This window comes from Callithrix jacchus, chromosome 12 (assembly GCF_049354715.1).
Source record: "Callithrix jacchus isolate 240 chromosome 12, calJac240_pri, whole genome shotgun sequence".
In the NCBI taxonomy this organism is placed as follows: Eukaryota; Metazoa; Chordata; class Mammalia; order Primates; family Cebidae; genus Callithrix; species Callithrix jacchus.
In genome coordinates, this window is record NC_133513.1 from 124,574,431 (window position 1) to 124,601,851 (window position 27,421).

At 47.5% G+C, this 27,421-nt stretch overlaps 1 protein-coding gene and 1 long non-coding RNA gene across 2 annotated transcripts in view; one reads left to right on the plus strand and one right to left on the minus strand.

Moving 5' to 3' along the window:
• TCERG1L (transcription elongation regulator 1 like) overlaps positions 1 to 10,167 on the minus strand; it is a 225,301-nt gene extending 215,134 nt beyond the window's left edge. The window contains exons 1-3 of the mRNA XM_017963285.4: positions 9,763 to 10,167; positions 7,649 to 7,795; positions 6,416 to 6,596 (exon numbers count right to left, since the gene is read on the minus strand). Of these exons, the coding sequence (XP_017818774.4) occupies positions 6,416 to 6,596; positions 7,649 to 7,795; positions 9,763 to 10,092 (658 nt within the window). The 5' untranslated portion in view covers positions 10,093 to 10,167. The remainder of the gene's footprint in view (positions 1 to 6,415; positions 6,597 to 7,648; positions 7,796 to 9,762) is intronic.
• Positions 9,023 to 27,421, plus strand: part of LOC144578520 (uncharacterized) — a 33,287-nt gene continuing 14,888 nt past the window's right edge. Inside the window, exon 1 of the long non-coding RNA XR_013524459.1 lies at positions 9,023 to 9,096. This is a non-coding gene — a long non-coding RNA (uncharacterized LOC144578520). The remainder of the gene's footprint in view (positions 9,097 to 27,421) is intronic.

Consider the following 27,421-nt stretch of genomic DNA (forward strand, 5'->3'; position numbering starts at 1 on the left):
TATATTAAGCCTAATTTTTTCCTTTGTGGTGTAAAAAGTAAAAATATTGCCTTAAATTTTTCACCCATTCCTACAACTAAATTAACAAATATTCACATATATCCTAAAGGATTAACAGACGTTGTTGATAATTACAGGTATTTTTGAAAACTGACCTCTCCATTGTTAGTTCTTGTTTTATATGTACTTATCACTTATCTGAGAAAATTAAAAAGAAAAAATGAAATTTTATAAAGTAAACTTTTTCCAAATTTATATTTCATAAAATAATTCTAAAATAATTGTGTTGCTATAATTTTTGTAAACTCAGAAAACATAACCTCAAGTCTGCTTTTTAAAAAATAGCTTACTGATAATTGCGTGAGAAAACAGGATCAGTATAAATACATCCCAAATAACCATATAAAACAAAAGTAAACAAAATGAAATAAAACGTAAATGTCATCCACAACAATAAAAACAGAATAGATCAAAGGGATAACAAGAGAAAATAAAAAATCAAAATAATTACAGATAAATACACATATGGCAAAACAAATCTAAATATGCTAAACTTAATTTTCAAAAGGCAAAGGCAGACATTGTACTTTTAAATAATTGACCTGAACTTAAAACAAAAAATAAGGCAAAAGTTGGTGAGAATAAAATACAAGACGCAGACAGAACAGCAGCAACATTAGTTTTAGACGAGGAATTTGAGGTGAAAACATTAGTGTGGGAAAGTCAGCTCGTTGCTTTTTTAAGGACATCTTTTCCATGCTTATGCATTTGTATGACTTTCTTGTGAGGCATAAATTGCCTCAATCAAAAGATGCTTTCCTCATCATTCTCCAGATTTTCCAAGCGTGTCTAGTACCGCAGGACGGTCTGAAGCTGTCAGCCTCTGTGTTCTTTTAAGTCGTGCCTCCAACATTCATACAATGTCTCCAGGCCATGGTGACCAGGACGTATGCCTTTCTTTGCCCCATTTACTACTTCTGCTGAAATCTGTTTCTTTTTTTTTTTAATGGAGGTCAAAGCGATCCAGGTTTGTTTGCTTTTTATTTTACACATACATCCCCTTCTACTGTCACAAGCTGATGTTCATAGCCACATCTATTTACGCTTAAGAATCTTTCTGTGTTGTCTTCTGTCATCAAATGCATAATTAGTTCTTCCCTTTGTTGATTTTAGTTGCTAGTTTTCAAAAGTCACTTTGCATTCTTTTCTCGTTTTCTCAAACTGTCTTTTCACATTGGCCAAGTCCCTTTTGAGTTTATGTTTTACTGCTTTTCTGTCTTCTCTTTTCTTTACCTATCAAGATAGGCAAAAGTTGTTTTGCCTAAGGTGGTTACTAATTCCTGCCCAAAATCCATTTCTCAGATTTGTTTCTCTTCTGGAGCTTTTGAGCAAATGAATCTTTTAAAAAGCAGAATAATTCAGATGCCCCATCTCATCTTTCTCATCTTCTGCTTTCTCTCTCTCTCCCTCTCCCTCGCTCTCTCCCTCCCCTCTTTCTCTCCCTCCCCCCTCTCTCCCTCTCTCTCCCTCCCCCTCCCTCTCTCTTCTTCTCTCTCCCTCTCCCTTTCTCTCCCTCCCTCTCCCTCTCCCTCCCTCTTTTGCTCTCTCTCCCTCTCCCTTGCTCTCTCCCTCCCCCCTCTCCCTCTCTCTCCCTCTCTCTCCCTCTCCCTCTATCTCTCTTCCTTTCTCCCTCTCTCTTCCCCTCCCTCTCCCTCCCCCTCCTTCTCTCTCTCCCTCTCCCTCTCTATCCCCCTCCCTCTCTCCCCCTCCCTCTCTCTCTCTCCCTCTCCCTCTTGCTCTCTCCCTCTCGCTCCCTCTCTCTCTCCTTCTCTCCCCCTCCCTCTCTCTCTCCCTCCCTCTCCCTCCCCCTCTCCCTCACTCCTTCTCTCCCTCTCTCCCTCTCTCCCCCTCTCCCTCTCTCCCCCCTCTCCCTCCCCCTCCCTCTCTCTCCCTCCCCCCCTCCCTCTCTCTCCCTCCCTCCCTCTTTCTCCCCCTCTCTCCCTCTCTCTCTCTCCCCTCCCCCTCTCTTCCCCCTCCCTCTCTCACTCCCTCTCTCCCTCCCTCTCTCCCCCCTCCCCTCCCCCTATCCCTCCCCCTCCCCCTCTCCCTCCCCCCTCTCCCTCCCCCCTCTCCCTCCCTCCCTCTTTCTCCCCCTCTCTCCCTCTCTCCCCCCTCCCCCCTCCCTCTCTCTTCCCCCCTCCCTTTCTCACTCCCTCTCTCCCTCTCTCTCTCCCCCCTCCCCGCTCCCTCTCTCTTCCCCCCTCCCTCTCTCTCTCAGTCATCTGTGAATGAAGAGACTACAGCCAGTGGTTTGTTTTGGTCTTGTCTGGTTTGCCCATCAGGGTGTTTGTTGGTAGAATCAGGCTCTTTGATCTTAAGCTGACATGGACAACTTTTGCATAAATCTCTAGTTTCCAGCAAGATTCTTCTGTCTCATTTGCCTTTGCTGTACAGAAGCTGAATCAACTACCTTCTCCCCCCACTGCTTGATACTCTTGATATAAGTTCTTTAATTCCTGAATGGCTTGAAGGACTCTGACACTCTCATTTTCAGCAGTAGAAAACAGAGACTCCTTGGAGGGTGCTCATTCCACCCAGACCCTTCTCCACACCTCCCTGCGATGAGCCACATGTCCTAAGATGAAGCGTGAGCCCCTTCTGCCTGGGAAGAAGAGAGTCTGGCAGGACTGCAGGGAGCCAGGAGGTGTGGGCCGGGATGAAGCTGCTGAGGAAGAGGCGGTGACTGTGGGGCAGGTGGCCTCTCCCTGCCTGTCCAGCCCTGAATCCACTTCTGAGATCTGGGAATCAATGGGTCCTAGATTATTTCTCAATTTAACGCATTCACAATGATCAGGAAGAATTCCTTTGAAAGCTGCGGAATTACTAATTGGAGAATTTAGTTTCCAGTGCAGGTGTAACTATTTGCGGGCTTGGATTTGTTTGTCCGTGAGAAGGTCTGCCTCTTCTGTGGCTCCTCTGCTTCCTGAGAACAAGTTCACACTTTCCTGGAGGAGCCAAGGATCCTGAGCGTAAGAATGATATAAAGTCCCCAACAGTCCGTGAGGATCCAGGGGACTGATCACAGCACAGGGCTCATGTGATGGGTCTTGTCTGAAGAGGCCCCCAGAGCCCATCCCTGCTACATCTCCTCCCACAGCCAAACCACACTTGGCCATTTGGCATTGCCCAATCACACAATGCTCCTCTTGATTTTGTATCTTTGGACATTCTAAGTCCTTCATTTGGAATTAATGTGACTCTTCCTGCCCCGAGGTGGCATCGGCCATAGAGGTCTTCCCTGAGGATCCCCCCGCTAAGGTTCTCCTCAAATACCTGCAGAAAGCATGTGCCACTTGCATCCCTCTCCCCATTCATATTTTGAAGGGCTAGCCCCCGAAGAGATGGCATGAGAAGGTGGGTCCTTTGGGAGGCTCAAAATGGCCAACTGGCTTGTTTACAACGGAGTGTGACGGCAGGCGACCATCATCCTTCTGGTCATGAATGAGTGCGGTGTATGAAAAAATGGGGTCCTTTATAATGCTTATTAAAGCTTAGGTGGCTTTTCCAAATTGATGCAAATTGTGTTCATGTTATCTGAGCCTCCGTGTCATGCAGTAAATTCTTAATCAACAGTAAGTGAGAGGTGGTTCGACATTAGTCTTACCCCCATCTCTGCCAGAGAGATTCTAACTCAGTTCAACAAATGGCCCAGTTCATTCAAACAAACCTGCCTGCTGGGTTCCATCATTTGAGTTCATAGTATAAATTGCCATTACCCTAAAACAACAGTGCGAATTTTAAAAGTACTTAAGGAACCATCATTACAGAAACATTAATACCTATCCAGGAAAGGAAAATGAGCTTAGCTCACTAGACCTGTTTAAAATGAGCAAGTTTAACTCACTCTTTCAGTTCTCTGGGAGCTCTAATTCTGCTTCTCTGATTAACTTGAAAGGGATCAATAAAATATATCTAATTCTAAGGCCACTTACTTCTGAATATGAAACTTTATAACAAGATTGATCGATGTCATATAACAATTGTATATTTATACATGATATATTTTATATATAGGACATGCATATATTTATAAATGTATACTTTTATAATATATATTTGTGATATAAATTAACTATAATATGTAAATTTGTCAATTCATATAATAGGATGTGAAAACTTTGGTAATTTTTAGTAATAAGAGCATATGTGAACATTTACACACCAGTGTCTTAATAAAGTTGTATTTTCTCATTAGCTACCATAAAATTAAAATGGTGCACATTAATTTTTAACTTACATGGAGCTTACCCTACCTTCTACCTTTACTTGCCCCCAGCCCAGGTTCTCTGTTAAGCAGTTAATTACACATGAATAACCCCTTAGAGGTTTTATTTGGCCTAAGGGACTTTCAATACATGCATTTCAAAGTTGGGTAAATTCCAAAAATTCTGAAATTTATCAAAAAAGGAAAGTTTTCATGAAGCAACTCAAATTACCATCTCAAAGCAAATACACATGATTATTATTCAATTGCCTTTGGTGTCAGGTATCTTTCTCCCCAAAACATAATTAAAATGGTAGGTGTTATAGTCACGTATGATACATAAATTAAAAAAAAAAAAGCAGGGAAAAAAATCTAAGCTTTGTTAAATAGTAGGCTAGGTTAGAATGAAAGGTTATTCTGCTATTTATCAGGTTTATAAGAAATATTATTTTATTTTGTTCTTAAAAATAGATCATGAATGGATACCCCATTCTCCACGATGTGCTTATTTCAGATTGTGTGCCTGTATCAAAACATCTCACGAACCCCACAAATATACACACCTACTACATACCCTCAAAAAATTGTAAAAATAATTTTTAGAAATTAAAAAAATAGATTCATCCACAAATCAAAAGAAAGTAAAATCAGTACGAATATGTTTCTAATAAAGATTGCATATTTGACACTAAATAATAGTAAGTAAATAATGTCCGTAAGAGGGAAAATCTGTGAGAGGCGGCCATGAGCTTCCCCAGCTCAGCAGGTAGTTAGCACATTTGTTCGTGAATTTCCTGAGAAGAAGGTGAAGGCAAGCTGGGAAATGTCTACATCATACTGTGGGGTGAACTGAGAAAAGAAAAGTTCACTTAAAGACTTTGTAGGAACAGGTAAGCTGATATCGCCATTTTTTTAAACTAAATTTGCCGGTTATTTTCATGACAATTATTACCAATGCATTAGCAAATTAAAATGTTACCTTTTCATTTACTAAAAGAACCTTCCAAAGTCATGTCTTCCTCATACAACACATGCCACGGAATAATCTTCTGTCATCATTAAATTAAATAGGAAACATGACCATCTAAGTGTAAACTGTTTATAAATGTCTTGCATGTACCATGCTCACTCCGATTTCAATTAATTCCTAATGCATAATTACAAGGACAAGTTGCAGTCAGAAATCACTTAGGCCTGTGAAAAACACAAACAGTTTCATTGTTCTATTACTAAGCAAGATGCACAGCCAACTGGAATAAATGTAGAGCAAACAGAGAAGAAAATGAATATATCTCCTGAACCAGCACTAGCCACAGGAACATCTCCTCATTACTAAATTTCAGAGACACATATTGAGACAAGCTTGGTAGGTAGGAAATCACAGGAAGATAATGTAATTCTGACGTCGTAAAAGGTTCCATAATGGAAGGTGTTGCCTGACGATTTTGGCACGGGCAGCGTTTGCTTTTATAAAATGATCCATGTGTTACAGTGATTTTAAAAATCAATTTAAAAATTCATAAGATGATTATATTCTCCTGTTACTATCCAGGTTTATTACACCATCTTTTATCCCGGGGTTGCTTCATGGGAGTCTGTTCCAGGACAAATGTTCTTTCAGGTCGCTAGACTCCAGAGATAGAACGAAACCCATCTTTCAAACACGGCATGTTATAGTCCACCTCACTATCGCCCACCACGGGAAGGCACCATCCACAGAGATCACAATGTTCTCCTGTCCTACAGACCAGCAAACCTCATTCCTCGAACCTCACTGCAGAGCCGCGGACAAGCAACATTTGTCAAAGAGTTGACTGGTCAATTAGTGCTCCTATTAAGAGCTACCAGCAGGAAACCTGGTCCAATCCTAAAAATAGAGCACTGTGAGTACAGTTCTCTGAAAACCCCTCCAGCCGTCTCTTCATTTTAATAACAGATCTCATAACCAGCAACCCCAGAAAAAAAAAAAAAAAGTGAATAAGCTATCCAAGACTCGTTTCTTTTAAAATAGCTTCATGCTCGTGAAAAGAAATTATATTTTACCAAGATAATTGTTTCATTAAAATGACAAGTATAGTTTTCACACCCAAAACTAATTTGTGATTAAAGCAAAAATAAAAAGCACACTATCGACGTCATCTGGGCACCAACCTGGGATGGGCTGAGGTGCTAACACCACTGTGGGGAGCAGCCTGGAGGCAGGAGCCGGCCTGCACAGAGACACAGCTACTTGATTGGCCAGCAAGTGAGGCTTTTCATACCCATGGAACAATCTTGACTCCTCCGGATGGATCCACGTTGAGTCCAGAGCAAAGGAATTATTAAAAAAGATCTGTCCAAAAATAATGCAAGCATAACATTTAAGGCAAGGTGCACGAGAAAAGCTCAACGTGACTATGAAAAGACTTACATTGCCTTACGTGGATCAAACATGAACTTTCTATCGTTGGGGACTCTATAAAAGCATCATTCTAAAACTTAAAGAACGTTCCCCAGGGCTTGGATCCCAATCACCACCCAGTGAAAGTCTCCTGGGCTGGCCTTCAGCTACTGACTTGCTCACTTCAGCCCAGCAGTCAGTTTACTGATTGAAGAATCGTGCCAATGAGATCATCACCATGCTGCAGAACATGTCAATAACTTACTTCTTCAGTTTTCTTTAGTAAACAAAATGTAGTCAGTAAATTTGAATCCAAAAGCCAAAACAAACCATTAGAAAGATGGGGCCGTGAGCCTGTAATCCCAGCACTTTTGGAGGCTGAGGCGGGTGGATCATGGGGTCAAGAGATCGAGACCCTCCTGGTCAACATGGTGAAGCCCCATCTCTACTAGAAATACAAAAAATTAGCTGGGCATGGTGGTGCGTGCCTGTAGTCCCAGCTACTCAGGAGGCTGGGGCGGGAGAATTGCCTGAACCCAGGAGGCGGAGGTTACGGTGAGCCGAGATCGCGCCATTGCACTCCAGCCTGGGTAACAAGAGCAAAACTCCGTCTCAAAAAAAAAAGAAAGAAAGAAAGAAAGATGAAAATTTAAAGCATAATATCAAGAAAAACTCACTTTTAAAACTTAAACAGTTATTGTGTAATGTTTATGTCTAGATTTTTGATCAATGGTTACAAATTTAAAAACAAAAAATTAAAAAAATAGACTCTGATTCAAAAATTGGAAATTTTACATTGTTCTGTGGAATCCAAATATCCTAAACTAAAACACAATGCCCCCCATCTGGTGACGCCTTTGAGCAGATGAATCTAATTCTGAAATGATTCCTTCCTATACCTAGACGGCTAATTTATGGCAGCTAGAGAATGTTTTGTTGTTATGGTGATGTTCAACAACGATCATTACAAGCCCCTTATCCAATTAAATTACTCGCATTTTTACCTTACAGTTAGGAATCCTTTTATCTATCCAACTTTTCCCAATAGGAGCTGCAAGAGCAGAAGGGCAGAAAGGTGGGAAGATGGGCACCAGCTCCACCGTGGAAGAGGGGGGCACTCCTAGGGATGGAGAATGGCCACCGAACAGCCACTGCAAGCCAAGCAAGAAAAGACAGTTGCATTAGCCTGAATCCATCCACCTGACTTCTTACCAAAACATGCTGGAATAACTGCTTTGAAAAGGGAATTTCAAAATGTATGTATTTGACTCTCAGATAAATTTCCTCAAGAAAAACTATGAATATTTAAAAATCAAAGAAAAAATTACATAAGTTTTCATATCTGAATCATCACAAAGCATTATCAACATTGCATTCTTCAATATTGGAAAAGAACTTCTAAGCACAAAACCACAAGCACACACTAAGAAATGGGTTTCCGGACTGAGATAATGAGAAACCACCATGGAAAAGAGAAATGCTGGATGTTCCTTTTCCAATTCTTAAATTATTTTTATAGGAAGGCATGAGGCTATATTTTATAATATTATTGTCAGTATTGTATTTTGTATAAATTGCATCTGTCACTTTACAAACAACTAATACTTTCAAAATAAAAATAAGAAGTTAAGATTCAAAGTTTCACCAATACAAGGTTCACCAATACAAATAGATTCTATGGCAAAAAAAAAAAAAAAAAATCTAAACATCATATAACTTGAAGATCTCCATGCACAGAATAAAACATCAGTCATGGAAAGGAGCTGGTAAATCGAGACACCGTCTCCCTAATTAAAACAACTGAGACCTCATCAGGCATTAATAAAATGCATTGCTCAATAAGGTGGAACGCATCAGTATCTATTGTTTTAAAACCATAAAAGCATTTGTGACGTTTCTGTTATGGGAAAATGTTCTTCTGGTTCTATATATTCTTACAGAAGATAGGTAGCACAAAAATATTTTAAATACTCATGCTAAGGGTTTTTAAAAATTTTCTTTTAAATTTACATAAGGAAAAAATGCAGTTTTTTAAACAGGATTTTTAAAAAATGTAGTTCCTTGACATTATATACCTCTAGTGGCAGCACTCTGATATAGCACCCCTCCAAAATATGGCAAAAGCTACCAACGTTTATCGAATAAAACCCAAAATAAACTGCATCACACATAAAAATACAATACCCAGCGCTGCATATGTGATGTATCATTAAGTCTAAAGACCAATTAGCAGGAGTTTAACAATATCTTTTAGGAAAGCTCACAAAATCATATTGGAATTAAATTAATCAAATGGTGGATTCTAACATAACACTCATTTGAATATGCTAATGAGGCCAATCCTTGGAATAAAATACTCGCTATTCCCTGGTTTAAATGCATCTGCATAGTTAGATGACAATGAATCTTGCCAAAACCAGCCTGCCTAGCTCTGCTGCACCATTTATCCAAGGTACAGTCACTTTTTCTCTTTTAATCCCATGTTGTAAAAGCCAAACTCTAGTTCTAAAGTGCAGTGTGGCATTAGGGACTGCGTGGACCCCGGCAGGCCTGGGGCCGGGGAGTCTCGGGGAACGTCTCTCAGTACGGAAGGCACGAGTTCCCCACTTCCATCGGTCGGAATTCTCTTAAGCATGGCCCTGAGGCTATTTTCAAATGAAAGGGGGAAAATCCAAACCAGATCAGAATCCGAAACAGCTATCGATTCCCAGCTTGCTTCCAAGTCTGGCGGAGACTGTGAAAGTCCCAACTTCTCCGCGGTGTCAGCCTCCGCGCTGGCGGCGCCGCTTCAGCACCGCGTGGTGGACAGCGACCCCCGGCCGGAAGCGAGTTCGCCGCGCTCCCCACGCGGACGCGGGTGGCGGGTCCCTCCAGAGCTCGGTCCAGACCCCGGGCACCTGCCAGCTGTGCGGCGGCGGCTAAGGGCCCGGCGGAGGGGCAGGAACTTTCTCGCTGCGCGATGCAGGGCTGCCGCGCTGCGCCCCGAGGGTCTGGGGAGGCGCGGACGCCGGGAAGGAGGAGGGCGCGCGAGCTCGGGAGGCCGGGGCCGGGCAGGGCGAGCCCGGGAGCGGGGAGCGGGCGGGCCGGGCCGGGCCGAGGCGGGGCGGGGACACGTTACCTGCCCGTGGAGAGCGGGGAAGTGGTGCGCGGCGGCGGCGGCGGCGGCGGGGTCTGGCGCGGGGGGCAGCGGCAGCAGCGGCAACACCGGCTCGCTCGGGGCCGGCCAGGCGGGCAGCCCGGGGAGCAGCGGGGCCGCGGGCGGCTGGGCCGAGGCGAGCAGCACCGGAGGGGCCGCGACCCCGGGGCCGAGGCGGATCAGCCCGGCCGAGCCCGGCACCATCCAGACCCAGGGCGGCGGCGGCTCCGCGTTCATCGGCCAGAGAGGCTCCCGCCGCCGGGACTGCTGCTGCTGCCGCCGCCGCCGCTGGAACCTGGCGCCCGCCTGCATCCTACATCCCCGGCGGGGGCGGCGGCGGGCGCCCGAGGTGCGGGCCGGCGGCGGCGCGGGCTCCGGAGCGAACTCACTTGGCTCCGCGGCGCGGCCGCTTGCTCCGCCCCTGCCCCGCGCGGGGAGCTCCTCCTCCTCCCGCCTGCGCCCTCCCCGCCCGCCCAGCGCGGCCGCCCGCGCCGCCAACACAGCCCCCGGGCCCGGCCCCCGCCTCGTCCCCGCCCGCCCGCGCGCTCCCCGGCCCCTGCCCCCATGCGCCCCTGAGCGCCTGGACCCGGGCGGCCGCGGAGGACGTGGGTGGGCGGGGGCCGAGGGCGCGCCCGGCCAGGCTCCCGCGGATGCCGCCCCCACTGGTGGCCTCTGGGACCGACCGCACCGCCGGGGAGGCGCGCACGGCCCTGCCCGGGCTCCCTGGGCTCAGCACTCAAGGGCAAGAGGAAGCCGAGGTGGCGGCGCCCGAGCCGGGCAGGTCCCGCTGCAGGGCTGGGGCTGAGGCAGCGCGCGGGCGGACGGGGACCGCGCGGGCCGCTCTCCACCCGGCCTCATCCGTGTCCAGGGCGCAGGGCCGGGACGGGACTGGGCTGCGGATCCCGGGTCTGGCGGCCCGGACGCTGGCTGGCGTGGGCGGATTTCTCTTGCACTAATCGCCCAGACACGTTCTTGAGACCCGGCGGGTCCCCTGGCCGGAAGGTTGAGCCGTGGGTGCCTGGTCTAAAGTCCACGCCCCAGTGGCCCTCTGGCCTCGGCGGCTCCTGTCCCACGCCCTGCACGCACCAGGCAGGTGGCCTCAGGGGCCTTTGCCCACCACGCTCTCCTGGCGGGCAGGACCCCCGCTGTGAATTCGCCCCGGATGCCCCAGGCACAGTCTGTGCTCCTCCCTCCCCTCGCCGCACGCGGCCTCTGACGCTGCGTCCCGAGCTTCCTGGGACCAAGGACAGACCCCAGCTCCGAGGACCCTCGCTCCGCCCAGGGCACTCGCGGGCAGCGCCGGCAGAACCGAGCTCGATGGCCACGCGCAGCCGCCGCCAGACGGCGCTCGCCCTCCCCCGCCGCAGACCCTGCTTCCCAGGCTGCCGACCTCCTCCCCAGCCCTGGCCAGGGCCACAGCCCAGCCCCTGGCGACGCGCGCGGAAAGCTGGGCAGAGACTTCCGTGCGCTGTAAACCCCTCAGGTCGCTAAACTGGGGAAACCCAAGCACAGCTAATGCCAGCGCGAGACCAGCGCTTGTTAAGGGCATTTGAAGGGGCTTCCTGGATACAAAAGGCTGCATGAGGATCCAGGCACTGAAGAACTTGCATGAAAAACCTTCCCTGACCTGGATGGGAGAGCAGGCACCCACCCGCCTACCGGCACAGACACGCCTGGGACTCCAAACACGTGTTCCCAGCACCTCCCAGCTGTCCACTGCCAGCCTCCTGAGATGAACTAAAGCACCTGAGTGCTTTTAATTCGCGCCTGTGGCTGTTTCCTCATTATCCTGATTTGCTTAATTTCCTCTTGGCCTGGCATGGCTTCCTTTAGATCTGGGCATATGCTGATTTACATAGCCGGCGCCTCCATATTTTCCTCCACGAAAAACGGTTTTCAATTAGCAAGTTTATCTCTCTCTTTGATGCAAAAGTACTGGCAATTTTTTTTCTTCACCTAAAATCAGAAAGCTCTGCAGATTAAAACGCTGTTACTATTCCCTTACACCCTTAATGTATGTGCATATATTAGTATGTGCACATAAGTGTGTTGGTTTAATGGACAGAGCCAGATCAGGGTATGGGGAGGCGTCTCTAGACAGGCTCACATGCCCTCCCCACCCCATGGTCTCCTTTGAACAGGAGATTCTCCTCCCTTCTGCGTTGTTTGGAGGCAGGCACAGACGGCCAGGAGTGCTGGTGCCTGGCTTGCATGCTGCTCTCTGCAAAAGCAGAGCTTCACGTATGTGTGTGTGTGGGCCCCAGGTTCCTGGGAGGGTAGGGGTTGGCCACAGTCTGTGGGATCTGCAGCACTCCTTTAGGGGATCCTATGTTCATCCCTGTATAGCACTGTCCTAGAAAGGGTTCTGCTGAAGCCAGCTTTTCCCCTCCCTTCCCTGGGCTTCCTGATGCTCTGAGTTCAGGACCCCTTGGGCAAGTGCTTGGCTCTGAAGAAGAGGTGGAAAGCCGAAAGCAACTCTTGACTCCACCACAAAGTAGCCTAAACTCTTCTGCTCTTTCCTGCCACAAGCTTGACTCTCCTTCTGTATGACAATGCTGGAAATGCTTTTCTGTACCATTCTGTGTGCTAAATTATGGAAAACAACCCTGGAGAGCGCAGACACAGCCATTTCCACTAATTCATTGCTTGGGCAGAGGACCCAGCACGGGGCTTCTCCCCCTCCTCCTGGCTGTCATTTCCATCAGATTCATTTCACAGTTTGCCCCTCATCCCACTCAACCCAGCAACCTCCTGCACCCTCATGAGTAGTAGAAGCCCCCTCACAGACACACTCATTTCAGTGAGTGTTTAGGAGAACTCCCTCCATGACCGGGTCTGCAAAGGTCATTTGTACATCATGAGGATGGTTGAAAAAGCAAAGTCAGAGAAGATGCAAAGAAGACAGCCCTCATACACACAAGCACCACCTTCTTCCTGGGGCCGGAAGCCAGGCGAACGTCCAGCCTTGAGCTGAGGCTCTCTGCCCGAGAGACATGTGTGTCGGGCATGTCTCCCTCCCTGTGAGTGCCCCCAGAGGTCAGCTTTGAACAGGAGATTCTCCCACTGTGAGTGCTGGGGCGGGACAGGTGGCTGGCGCCCCATAAACTCTCCCTTTGTCTGCCTGTAAGCATTGGTGAGAAATTTACTTTACAAAGCATCTTACAGACAGCCTAGTCTCCAGCTCTTCTAACCAATAAAAACAACCTTAAGTCTTTCTATGTTATTTGGACAAAACCAGCAGAAATTTCCTGCTAAGCTGGGACAGGATATCACCTAGGATGAGATCTTAAGCAGGGAAAACGTGTGAATCACCTTCATATGGTAATGAGTTCCCGATTGTTTATTACCTTTCAGGAAAAATTATGTAGAAGATTACAGAGACATCGGTGGAATAAGATTTTGAAGCCAGTAGGTTTTTTTTGGGGGGGGTGGGGGAGGTCATTTTATTTTGTTTTTCTAATAGAAAGTAAAATCTAATCGAATCCCAAAATAGGAGAGATGAAAATATTTTCCTTCCAAGCTGCAGAGTTAAACACCAGGGAACAGGAGGGAGGTGAAGGTCCTGCGTGTCACCTCGGCAGTTACCCGCACCGCCCACCACCCACGCTGCCATAACTTCTTTCCAAAACAAAGGCCAATCTGACCGACTCCTTCCTCTGGAACGCTCGCCAACTGCGTGATGATGAGGCCCTGAATAAAAGCCGTGCCAGCAGGGACCCAGAGAAGGACTGGCAGTGTGACGCCCGACTCAGTGCAGGGTGAGGAGGAGGCGGGTGCGAGAGCTGCTCCCCCTGTTCTGTGAGGAGTCTGTGCTCAGAGGCGAGGAGCCTCTGGGATGCACCACAGGCGGAGAGGTTGGCAAAGACATGCTGACCTGGAGAGCTCCAAGGTCACCTGGAAAGACTTATCCTCTCCGCAATTGGAGACTTCAGCCTAGAGTTCAGGAGCAAGGTCTTGGATGGAGCCACAGGGCTGGAATTCACACAAAAATTGAGAGTGGCGGCTGTCCGTAGTGATTGAGATCAAAGATGTGGACAGGACCGCCCAAGGCAAGCACAGAGTGGGAAGAAGAGAGGCCACTCGTGGAGTCAAGTGATGGGAAGCGAGGCGCCCAGTGAAAGGGAGAGGGACACCCATAGGCCCCGGGGCAGGCAGGAGTGCGCTTGTCTGATAAAGGGTGTGATGATTGTTATTCTTGTTATCAGTGCGTTACTGTAGCATATATGGAAAATACTGCAAAGCACTGTGAGTCAGAATCCCTCAGGGAGAAGCAATGTTAACCTTTTGGTGACCTTCTCTCTACAGTCTTTTTTTTCTCCTCACTTCTGACTCTCTCTCTGTGTGTGTGTGTGTGTGTGTGTGTGTGTGTGTGTGATGTATGATATTTTGCATTTTGTAATACGGTATTATATTTTATATTAAATTGCATTTTATAATAAATAGCGTTAATGTAGCCTTACTATATATAACCTTAAATCTCATTTTCACTCAATATCATAGCATAAGCAATTTCCCACATTATTTAAAAACCTTAGAAGATCCCGCTTGTCAATAGCAGGGCAAACACCCCACTGAGCATTTGGGGATTCAGGTCTGTGTGCCCTGTTGTGTGAGTTCACATCCACTGGCAGGTCGGTGTGAAAACGGCCACTCAATAGCCAGTGCAGGGCAGACACTTGGTGCACACTGCTCCCCCAGCCCTTCACCAAGGCACCTGCTGGAAGGGGTACATACTCAGATGAGTATCTTGTGGCCTGTTTGTTTAAACAGTGTGTGCAGGTGCTCAGAATTGAGAGACAGGGACCCCCAGGTGGAGTCAGGCAGGAAAAAGGCAGCTGCGGGAGCCTCCCGCCTGTTTGGCCTGCCCCTCGGCCTCCCTGGTTCGTACTCTCTGGGTCCTGGGACTCCCGGCCTCCCCACACTCACTGTTTTCCTTCCTGGCCAGCTACAGGCCTGGAGTTGGGAGCCCCTGGCCTCACACGCTGTGTACAGGCTTACTTTGGCTGCGTGTCTTCTCGAGGGTCTTTATGTCTAGAAATGCGTATTCCCCGACCCTCAGGACCCTCCTTTTCCTCCAAAGCAGCACTCTGGCCTTTTTGGGGCCCAACCATGTCTGCACAGAGCAGCCCAGGTTGGCTGAGGGACAAGGAGCTCTGTGGAGCCTCCCAGTGCCCTGCCCCCCATCCCTCTGCCAGCCTGGGGCTCCTCCCACAGCCAGTGCCTGCCGCCTGGTGCAACCCTGGTTGGTCTGGCTCTCTAGCTCTGGGCAGCACTGCTGCCTGACAGACCCAGTGGAGGCTCCTGGGTCCCTGCCTGCTTGAGATGCTGCTGCCCAGCCCCTGCTGACATCGCTGAACACTTCTTTCACCTCCCCGGACAAACATACCCGAAAGGGGTCCCAAACTACCTCAGTCTCCAGCACTCAGAGATGCGATTACAGAACAGTCCCGCTCAGTATTTCCTCACTTTCCCTGCCGACTGCTCAGGCTTCAGCAGCCACCAGCCCTGAAACACCGCCCTTCCCCTCTGCCCAACTCCAGGGTCCTCTGAGGCCTGACCCCCTTCATGAGGCAGCTCGCCCAGGCTCTCCGCCTCCGCCTCTAGTCCAGCATGCGGGCCACAGACTCACCATGGTGGCTGACTGTGCCCCCTCCAAAAAGAACGGTCTACCCTGAACCTGTGACTATAAATGTTTGAAAAAACGGACTTTGCAGATATAGTTGAGACAAGGATCTTGAAATGAGAACGGGCTGGTCACCAGCGTATCCAGGGATACATTTAATGTTAAGACTTTATTTTTGAACATGCTAGAATATTTATTTTGTAGTATGAAAATTAACTATTTACAATCAAATACTGGTGATATAAATGATGAAATATCTATATGATAGAATACACTTCTGCCATTAAAATAGTGTTACAGAAGAATATTAATTGAAGTGAAAATGATTACATAGTCTGTCTTTAAGTATAAAAGTTAACCGACCTACCTTTGTACTTTCTATAGATGATCTGTGAGACATACAAGAAATGTCCTAAATAATGGGGTGGGCAGAGGCTAAGTGGGGCTGTGATGAGACCAGATGCCCCAGGCCTGGGCTGCAGCTCCCAGGATGCGCAGGGTGAGATGGAGCCCCTGGTGGGAACAAAGCTCCTCTCTGTACCAAACCCCCAACACCCTTCTCCCCCATTCTCTCACCCCACCTCCCACCCTTCACCCCCCACTCCCCTGTTCTCTCACCCCCACCTCCCACCCTCCACACCCACTCCCAATTCTCTCACCTCCACCTCCCACCCTTCACCCCCCACTCCCCATTCTCTCACCCCCCACCTCCCACCCTCCACCCCCACTCCCCATTCTCCCCACTCAGCCCCCACCTCCCACCCTCCACCCTCTAGTCTCTACCTTCTCTCACTTCCCCACCCTCCCTAAGACGCTTCCCATGGCCCTCACTGAGCCAGGGTCCTTACACACATGTGCTCCTCTATCTGGCTCCGCCAAGAGGCCCTGGATGGCAAGAAGCATGTGCTCTTCCTTCTTCTCTTCCACTGCACACTGTAAGAAGTTAACAAATTCTGGGGGAAGGGCCCAGAAGAACCCTCATGCTCTACAGAAGACCCAGGCCAGGATCCCCGGGAAGCTCATGGCTGAACTCCATGGAGGAAGCAAAGAGGGACCTACCTTATGCCCATGACCACCCTATGAAGTGCAGCGAAGCTCTGCAGGGCGCCCTGCATGGGCTGCCTAGCCCAGGGGAGGACAGGGGTCCAACCAGGCCTCTGGCCAGTCACACCAGGTATAGGGGTGTGTCCACCTAGAGGGCACCTTTGTGAAAGTCACATCAAGGCAGCCTGGGGGCCGGATCCTAGCAAAGCCCAGCCCCTGCCCACTCCGGTATTTGTTCTGCTCCGTAGACTTGGGAATACCTGGGAGGGCAGGGAGGTGGGAGAAAGAGGGAAGAAGAGAAGGAAAGAAAAACACCTATAAGGAGGAAGCAGGAAGGTCAGAGACTGAAGGTCAAGCTCCTGGCTCGGAGGGATGCACCCTGAGCCGCCCCCATCGCTGATGACTGCTCCCTGTGCCCTTTACTGCCCTGCTACTGGCCTGGCAGCACCCGCTGCAGGAGGAGGGGACGGGGGTCTTCAATCTTATCTGAAGATGATTTACGGGACACTCCTGACAGGGAAGGAGGAGAAGGGACACGGCGTGGTGCAGGGCATTCTCACAGCTGCACATTTTCTCTGCCTCCTGCTTACTGCACACATATGGTGGCATGATTTGTGGAGTTTGGTGACATGAAGTCATTTGCATTTTCTCTACAAAGCCTGTGCAAACAACTAGAAAGCCACACTGATCCGTGTTAAGTAGGCATTTGCCAGTCAGGAAATACAAGAACTTGCCCCCGTCTGGACAGGAACGTCTCTACTTCCACGTAGTTGTGTCTTCTCGACAGGAGCCTACAGATCCCATGTGGATGAAGCAACTGCATCAGTCCTGCCCCCCACCGCCCCGACCGTCCAGCTCCAAGGCCCACATCCCTGATTTCTTACCTGGAGGTAAGAGGGCTATGGGGCTCCATCACTCTGTGGGCATGCCACACCCTGACACCTAAAAGGGGCTGCAATTGGGAAGCAGGTGACAGCAAACCCATTGCTTGGAAATAATTCAAGAGGAGAAGTGGCCTGGCCTGAGCTGGGGGTAATGTCAATGATTGAGTGTGTTTTTAACACAGTTTCACTGTTTGGGGGCAAAACTAGCAGCCCAAGGCCCCCAGTGGCCAACGAGAAGCCCTCTGTACCTGCTCTGAGCAGGTGGAAGCTTTGGCGGAAAGCACTCTGGAAAGTGTCTGCTTCTCTCTGGAAGCCAATCAGCCTCCTCTGCACATGGATTCCATTCTGCCAGGAGACCCTTGTCACCCTACAGCCCCAAACTGTAGAGGCGGATTCCCACCAGGCTCAAATCGGCAAACCTCCAAGCCACAGGGTCTGAACTCGCGACTGAACCTCAAGGACATTTCTTTAGAGGCACCAGAAGAATGAGATTCCCATGGCAAGAGTGGCCTGCACATCTCCAGTAGCTCAGCCTCTGCAGCCTGTGCTTCTGCTGATCTAAAGATATTCCCACACCTCCCATGCTGCCGGTGGCATCTAAGTTGGCAGTGCCCGTGGCGCAGTCTGGCTGTACGATACCATTATCAACGCACCAACTTGGCCCATGGTGTGTGCCGTGGACAGGAGCTCAGATCACAAAGAACAAGGGTGGAAGAGGTGCCTTCAGCAGACCCAGCTATCAATGGGCCTCGTCAGGCCAGGGTGAGGCCCTCTGTGTGTGCGGGAGTCCCCGCAAGCTTGGTTTCACATCGGGTAATGATATGCACAGATGAAGGGCCATGTGGCTCGTGGTCATTAGACAGGCACGGAGGAACCAGATATTATCCTAAGCTATTACACACATCATTTCACTAAAACCATCCCAAAGTGCCATGAAGACAGTGTGGTTCTGTGCCTGTTTAAAGGATGAGAAACCGAGGCAAAGAGAAACGTGGCAGTCTGCCCAGAACTCCAAGGCTGATCCTTAGCAGAGGCTGGGATTCAGACTCGAGCAGCCTCCCAGAGCCCAGGCTTTCCAGGAAAGGAGGCCAAAGGGTCAGAGTGCGGCTGAGGTGGTGGGGACACCTGGTGACTGAGGAGGCGTCCGTACTGGCCCTCTGCTCATGCTCCCACCCTTCCCTTCTCTGTGGAATCATGTCAGTGATTGTGGAGCCACACACAGTCCCAGGAGGAGGCAGCTCCAGATGCAGCAATCTCTACTCTCACTGGTAAATTCTGTCTCAACAGAAAAAGAGGAGACTGAGTATGTTCTCTGCACCATTGATTGTCTTAATATTTTTCACCTTGATAAAATAGTCTTAGGGTAAGAAAACAATAGAATTTCATAGAAGATAGTTTTTTTTTCTTCCCTACAGAGTTAAATAATTCTGTGTGTTCAGCAAATTCTGCCTCTTAACCTTTCCTCTGACTCTTCCAGCTCATTAATAAATACACTGAGATATGCCTGCCTTGGGACCAGTCCCTGGGGCATCTGACTTCTGACCTTTTTCCATGTTCAGAATTAGACAGGGCAAGACTTTTGATTATCTAAGGAGCGAAGTGGTAAAATAGAAACGTGAACATTAGACCGTGGGGCCCGAGAGAGAATGAGGTTCCACAGGGACCTACCTGGGAGAGTAGCAGGGCCATTTCAGGCTGAATCACCTGCTCTGTGGCTTTTGTGGAACCAGACAGGGTGGGGAGGGCTCAGCAAAGGGTCAGACCCGAGAGTCAGCCCATAAGACGTCCTTAAGCCATCAAGGGAATATTCCCAGTAGCTCCAACTTCCAAGCACTCGGACAGATCATAGGATCTGCCTAATCCTACCAGCCACGAGTCCGTGGGTCAGGTCCTGCGGGGTCAGCCTTGGCCTCTCGGGGGCCTTAGGAGAGAACGCTTTTCCTTGGCACAGTCAGAGAAAAAGGTCACAAAAATGTAAAAAGTCCAGGACCAGGGAAGAGAGTGGAGCCTGTTGCATCCCATGCTGTTTATCCTAAGAGAAGAGTTCCTTTCACCCAACCAGACACAGCCTCATGCCTCCCAGAGCTGAGCCCCAGGCTGGGACGGAGCTTGAAGCCCACATGCAGGTGGGGGAGGACCCATGGCTTCCCGACAAACTGCTTTGGCTCCGAGGGGCTGGCCTGGGGCACCCAAGGCCTCTCAGGCAGCTGAGGTGGGCCAGAATCCAGCCCCTGGGCCCAGCGCAGTGCTTTCTTCTATCGGCAAGACGAGGACCGGTCACGGCTGGACAGCCTGGTTTTGGAAAGAGAGGGCGCCCTTGTGGACTATCACACATAAAGGTCCAGACTGTGCCAGAGCCACCCGGGGTGAGTCCACAGGAGCGCAACGTGGGGGCTGCAGCCTCTTCCCTGCGGTTCCCAGTGCCTGCCGTTCTGCAAGTCAGCCTGCTTGCATTTGGGAAAGGGAAACACTCACAGGAAGCCACAGCCACACTGCAGCTCAGCGCTGGCCATAGAGAGGACAGAGGGGAAAGCCTCCCTGTCAGGCACCTTCTCCCCAAAGCCTTCTGACCACACACAGGGAGAGAATAGATGGAGAGAGCCTGTTCCTGTGAGGCCCCAAGGGCAGCCTGGAGGCAGCCCCCCAGGGCTGAGCAGGGCGGACTTTTCTGATTTTTGGTAATAACCTGCTCACTCCCTGCGTTCCAGACACCAGATGTCGTGCCTTGGATAGCTCACCCCGGCCACCTCAGAGCCCACGCAGCCGTGGAGGAAGTGGGCCTTGGATAGCTCACCCCGGCCACCTCAGAGCCCACGCAGCCGTGGAGGAAGTGGGCCTTGGATAGCTCACCCCGGCCACCTCAGAGCCCACGCAGCCGTGGAGGAAGTGGGCCTTGGATAGCTCACCCCGGCCACCTCAGAGCCCACGCAGCTGTGGAGGAAGTGGGCCGCAGTAGTCAGGGAAGACCACTGGGCCTGGACCTCCTACCTCAGGTGTACAAAGCTGCTTTATGTATATTAACAGCAAGCCAAGGATATTTTAATGCAAGAAACATTCTCTGAGATTAAAGAGGGCAGTGTATAGTAAAATAACAGAAAGAGGTAAGCGCTCTAATCGTGCATGAATCTAATGGCATAATCTGAAAATATACGAAACAAGTATCAGCAGCACTTTTTTAAGTCATCCTTATCCTAGTTTCACTTCCCAGGAGCCTGCCAGCTCACCTCCCACCCTTCCTCCTGCTGGGAAGGGAGCCTTGTTCTCTTCACCGCTTCCCAGCTAGGGAGCCCCAGCAGGTGGCCAGGTGGCTCCGGAGGGAGGAGAGAGAGGCAGGCACAGGCCAGGGGTCCTGGGCCATTCAGAAACCCCTCCCGTCTGCCCCGAGAATCGCTGAAAGGTGAGCTGCAAGTGGCAGGATTCGGCTGTGTCCTCGGAATCTGGCGCACGACAGACTGGCACTCACATACGCTCTTGCTGAGTGAGGATCTTATCGGGTACGTGTGTTGAAGAACCTTTCCAGTATGAAACAGTTTTTCAATGACATGGTGACAGTTTTTAAAAAGTGTAAGTCTGAATTGGTCAAGAGGAAGAGGAGGTCCTGAGGGGAAACCTACCACAGGGAGAGGCAGGGAAGTGGTTGCTCCATCCAGCCCACTCGGGAAACACGCCTGCTCCCTGCTCCGCACCCAGCTCTGGGCGGAGGAAGAAGCCTCCTTGAAAAATGAAGGGCCACAGAGCATCCACAGCTGATTTGGAATCAGCATTCAAACCACTTGTGTGAAGGAAAAAAAATCGGTTTGAAGTGGTCCCTGGTGAGAAGTGGCCCCAGGCAGCTGGCAGTGAGGAACAGAAGACCTCTGCAGGGACGAATTTCAAATCCAGTCCCCAAAGAGACTCCACAGAAACAGATCAAAGCGACATATTCATATTCAAAAGCAAAGCCCAGGCGGAACGAGGCCACCATGACTGAGGCTTATAGGAAAAAAAACAGAAGGAGCAGACCCCAAAGGACAAATGGCATTGGGACGATAGGTCAGGGGCACCAGTGTGTGCTTGACATGTTTAAATATAATTTTTAAAAATTTAGTGTGCTCTTTGAAGGATGTAGTAAAATAGTTTTCAGAATATTAAAGTCATGATTGAGGAATGAGAATTTCTAAAAATAACTAAGCAAGTTTGTAGATTAATTCAGTGCACCTTGTAGAAATGATAGACACGGTGTTGAGGTTTGGAACGCCACGTGTGGGTTAAAAAGTAGATGAGACACAATTGAAGACATGATAAATGGACTAGAAGCTAGATTTGAAGGAATTACTCAAAAAACATCCCACAGAGGGAAAGCGTCTGGGCAACGTGAGCTGGAGATGAAGAACACGGAGGCTGATCTAAGAAGGGCTGGGAAATGTTTAGCGAGAGCCACAGATGAGCTAAGAGAGAAGAGACGTGCACCGCGCAGTGAGAGAGCCCCAAACGTTTTCCAGAATAGAGGCAAATCCCAAGCCCCCAGGCTCTGCCAGTGTGGAGAGTCCCCAGCCCCAGCGTGTCCTGCATTCTCTGGAGACGTGGTTCGTGGTGTTCATCAAGGAAGCAGGGACACAGCCTTTAGGAGGCTTGGGGAAGCCAGTGCTGAGGACAAGGCTCCTGGAGTCAGGAGGTAGCGGTCGCCACGGCTACAGCATCCACGCTGCAGAGGACTGGAGACCCACGTGGCTCTCCTGAAAACAGGCTCCCAAGGGCCCTGCCGCTGTGACTCACAACAGGGTGCTCACCCTTTTTTCGTGTTAGGAGATAAAATCAGCCAGGAATGCTGCACTTGATGATAGAGAACATGAAGAGGGGTTTCTGAACCTGACCACAAGGAAACAGACACTAGGAAGAACCCACGACACTGCTCAGAGAATCATGCAGTGGGGTGTCCCTCTCTCTCTTCATCATTCTAGGTCTTCTTACTACACCCAAGTGGACCCATGGATCTTCTAACACATTTTAAAATCAAATTATTTCTCTGGACAGGAGCCCCACGTAAAAGCTTTGCACGGGATCTTGCTAACACCGGGGGCGGCTCTATACGCAACATGAGTAAAAGGAAGCTGGTTTATGTATCTTAACAACAAACCAAGTGTACTTAATGCAAGAAACAGTGTTCGACATTAAAGAGGGCAGCACGTCGTAAAATAACAGGAAGACGTAAGCGTTCTAATGGGCATGTACCTGATAATATAACCTTAAAATATATGAAACAAATATCAGCAGACTTTTTTAAAAAGTAGACAAATCAATCATCATAATGGGAGATTTTAATATACCTCTGTTAGTAACTGACAATACAGCCAGATGAATAAATAAATCTGCAAGTACGCAGAAGACACACACAAGAGAGTCACAAAGTTTACCTTTTTAAATAAATATTGAACACGGTACTCAACATCTGTAGAATACAAAGGTAAAGGCAAAATTAAAACGTGAGAAATTAAAAAAAAATTTTACTCCAACAGACTCTCACTGACTAAAGTTATAATGAAGTTCTAGATCGTCCAAGAGAAAAGTCAGATGCCTGCAAGAGTAGTAAACCAAGAAGGCACTGAAGGTGGGGAAATAGGAACCCGCCTTCATCCCTGAGAGAACCGTAATGAACCCGCCTTCATCCCTGAGAGAACCGTAATGAACCCGCCTTCATCCCTGAGAGAACCGTAATGAACCCGCCTTCATCCCTGAGAGAACCGTAATGAACCCGCCTTCATCCCTGAGAGAACAGTAACGAACCCGCCTTCATCCCTGAGAGAACCGTAATGAGGGAATACTCTGTGGGCTTAAAAATTCAGTTATGTCTAAGTTGCTGGACAAAAACAGCACATAAATTTGGAGAGAGGTAAAGAGACTTATTAAATTTTAACTGTCAAATTAAATATGCATGTTAGAATTTCTAAAGTAAACACTCAATGAATAAAAAGTTTGGCAAGTGAAAAAATCAATATATAACTGTTATTTGCATTTCCGTAATACATGCGATAAATGGAGCATATCATGTAAAAATACGTAGCATTGACAATGGTAACAAAACAGACAAGGGAGACTCCAGAGCAGAATCTAACCAAGAATGTGCAATTTACTTAAGATAAAATCGTGTAACTTTGTCGAGATGTTCGAAAACAAATTAAAAAGCGGGAAACAGGCTATGTTTACAGATAGGAAGACTCGCTATTTTAAAGCAGCCAATTTGTCCCAATTTTATATAATTTTGATGCAATCAAAATAATCAAAAGATTTTTATAGAACTTGACAAGCTGATTCTAAAATACAATATGCAAGTGCAAAAAATACAAATAGTTAAGAAATTACACATTTTTCAGTAGGGAAAGAAAGGTCTTTTCAACAAGTGGGATTAGAATAAGGGCATGAGACTATAAGAAACAGTAAGATTGAACCCTACTTCATACCATGTACCAACCGTAAAGCAAAATGTATCCTGGAACTAAAAGTAAAAACTAAAACATGTAAGTCTCTAGAAGACATCATGAAAATCTTCCCAACTTTGGGGCAGATAAAAACAAGACACAGAAAGCGTGAACTGTAAAAAGAACAATGGGTACATTAGCTTTCAACAAAATGTAGACCTTTCCCTTTGGAAGACACCACTATGAAAGTAAAAAAGCAACGCACAAACCAAGAAAAGAAAAGCTCATAATTCAGACATCTGACAAAGTGGTTTGCCATATGTAAAGAGCTCCTATAAATCAATAACAAAAAGACTAACAACCCAATAAGAAAAGAGTTTACTAGATGTTTCACAAAATAAGGTATTCAAAAGGTGTATCAAAAGGTGCCAGACATTATTAGTTACCAGGAAAATTGCAAATTAAAAACCCCTGAAAAATGAGAAATGCCATTTCACACCCACAAGAGTGGCTAAAATGTTCAAACAAACAAACAAACAAAAAAGGACTGATGATACCAAATACCAGTGAGGCTTGTAGAGTAGCCAGATCTCTTACACATTGCAGAGGAGAGGGTTCCGTTGTCCCAATATTTTGGAAATCTGTTTGGCAGTTTCTTCTAACATTAAACTGCTGAGCTTGCACCTGTCCTGTGATGAGCTCTTCCACTCTGAGCTACTTGGCTCAGATGCATTAAAACATATGTGTGCAATAAAACTTGTGCAAAATGTCTTAGCATGTTTAGTCTTCATAGACCCCGAACAGTAACAGCCTTTATGAGTTTGCCAAAGGGGCTGTAACAAGTACCACAGACCGGGTGACTTAACAAGACAGACTGGGTGACTTACACAACAGAGACTCATTTTCTGAGTTCTGTGGCTAGAAGCCCAAGGTCAAGGTGCCAGCAGGCTGGTTTCTCCTGAGTCCTCTCTCCTTGGCTTCCGGGTGTATATCCGCTCCCTTTGTCTTCACACAGACTCCCCTCTGTGCCTGCCTGTGTCCGAATCTCTTCTTCCTGTGAGACACCTGTCATGTTAGACTAGGGCCCACCTTATTAATGACCTTATTTCAACTTAATCACCTGTGACAGACCTGATCTCAATTTTATTACATTCTGCAGTACTTGTGGTTGAGACCGCAATGTAAACATTTTGCGGGGAGGCGTAATTCAGTTCATGACACACCCCAAATATCTGCCAACAGGAACCTGGAGAAAAGAATTCTCAAGTTCAAACAGTGGAATACTACTCAGCAATGAAACAGTCTGAAGAAACACAGGTTAGTGTAACATTATGTGGAGTGAAAGAAGCCAGATAATAGTCCTTTGCAAAACACGACATGATATTTTCTCAGTCTGTAAGTTGCTTTTTCATCCTGTAAAGTCTTTCACAGAGAAAAGTAATTTCGATGCAGTCCATTTTATTCTTTGTTGGACTCATACTGTTGGTTTCCAGTTTAAGAACTCCTTGCCCAGCCATATACCCAAAAGTTTACTCATAGTTTTTTCCTTTCTAATATTGCACATTAAAGCCACGATTCACTTTGAATTAATTTTTGTGCAATGTGTGAGACATGGGTCAAGGCTCAGTGTTGTTTCTTTTGCCTGCCAGTGTCCAACTGCTCCAGCACACCTGTTGAAATAGGTAGGCAGGGGGCCGGGTGCGGTGGCTCACGCCTGTAATCCCAGCACTTTGGGAGGCCGAGGCGGGTGGATCATGAGGTCAAGAGATCGAGACCATCCTGGTCAACATGGTGAAACCCCGCCTCTACTAAAAATACAAAAAATTAGCTGGGCATGGTGGTGCGTGCCTGTAATCCCAGCTACTCGGGAGGCTGAGGCAGGAGAATTGCCTGAACCCAGGAGGTGGAAGTTGCAGTGAGCCGAGATCACGCCATTGCACTCCAGCCTGGGTAACAAGAGTGAAAGTCCGTCTCAAAAAAAAAAAAAGAAATAGGTAGGTAGGTGGAAGCAAGCATATGTTCATCAAATGATGAACGGATGAACAAAATGTGTTACGGCCGTAGCTGGAGGATTATTCAGGCTTAAGAAGTAATGAAGTACTGATACATACTACAACATGGTTAAACCCTGAAAACATTCCACCTTCCACTAAGTGAAAGGAGCCAGTCACAGAAGACCACAGAGGAGTCCGTTTATATACAATATCCAGGCACATCAGTAATGGCTGCTCAGGGACTGCAGGGATGTGGTAATGGGAATTGATAGCGAAATGTTAAGGGACTTCTTTTTGAGATGATGCAAATCATCTAAAATTGTAGTGATGGTTGCACATATTTGTGAATACGTTGAAAACTTAGGGATTGTATATTTTAAATAAGTCGTACGGTACACCTCAGTAACGGTGCTGAGAAAGGCAGTTAGGCAACCCTCTGTGTGTCTAGTTTGGAGGTCTCTGTCGTGACATTGATTCCGTACGACACTGTTGACTACTGTGACTACATAATTATAGTAAGTCTTAAAATCGGGTGCAGTGATTCCTCCCCCTTTCTTCTCTTTTAAAGATCATTTGAACTATTTTAGTTCGCTTATCCCTTCCATATACACTGTAGACTCATCTTATGTATCTGTAACAGTCCTGTTGAATTTTAAAGAGGAATTGCACTAAAATGTGGGTCCGTTTTGAGAGGCTCGGTGTCCTCACTGCGTTGTCTCCCAATCATCGGACACGGTTATTTAGACCTTTGTTTTATTTCTCTTGTCAGCATTTTACAGTTTTCAAGATAAAGTCCTGTTCATGTTTTGTTAAATTTATTCTTAAATATTTTATTTGTAAGTAATTGTAAATGGTATTGTATTTTAATTTTGGTGACCGTGTTCATTGCTAGTATATAGAAATAAAATTAATTTTTATGTATCTTGCAATCTTGATGAATTCAGACTAAGTTCTGGGAAGATTTGTTTGGGGTGTGTGTGTGTGTGTGTGTGTGTGTGTGTGTTTGGTATGAGGGTTATATAGCTTCATAAAACTAATTAAGAAGAGTTCTCTCCTATTCTATTCCTTGGCAGGTGTTGTGTATAATCGGTATTCATTCTTCCTTAAAGTTTTGATAGAATTCTCTAGTGGTTTTGATAGAATTCTCTAGTGAAACGACTAAGGCCTGGAGATTCGTTTTGCAGATGTTTTTAAAGTTATAAATTCAGTTTTCTTAATGATTATAGGGCTATTCAAATTAGCTATCTCATACTGGGTGAATCGTGGTAGGCAGTGTTTTAACGACGTGGTCCGTTGACATAAGTTGTGAAACGGATGCATGTGTGACTGTTCTGAGCATTGCCTTATTATCCGTTCATGTCTTCAGGGTCTGTGGTGACATTCTGCATTTTATTCCTGATATGGGTAATTTTCATCCTCTCTCTTTCTGCCTTTGTCTGTCTTGCTAGTGGTTTATTAGTTTTAACGAGCTTTTCAAGTTTCCTAGGGCCGTGTTTCACTTGTTCCTCTATCATTTTCTGTTCACAATTCTACGGATTTCTGCATTTATCTTCATCATTACCTTCCTCCTCCTGGATGTGGCTTTGCTCTTCGTTTTCTAGGTTCTTTGGATATGTGCTTACGTTATTGATTTAACAGTTTTCTGCTTTTATAATTTGTGTACTCAGTGCTCCGAATTTTATTTTCACCATTGCTTTAGCT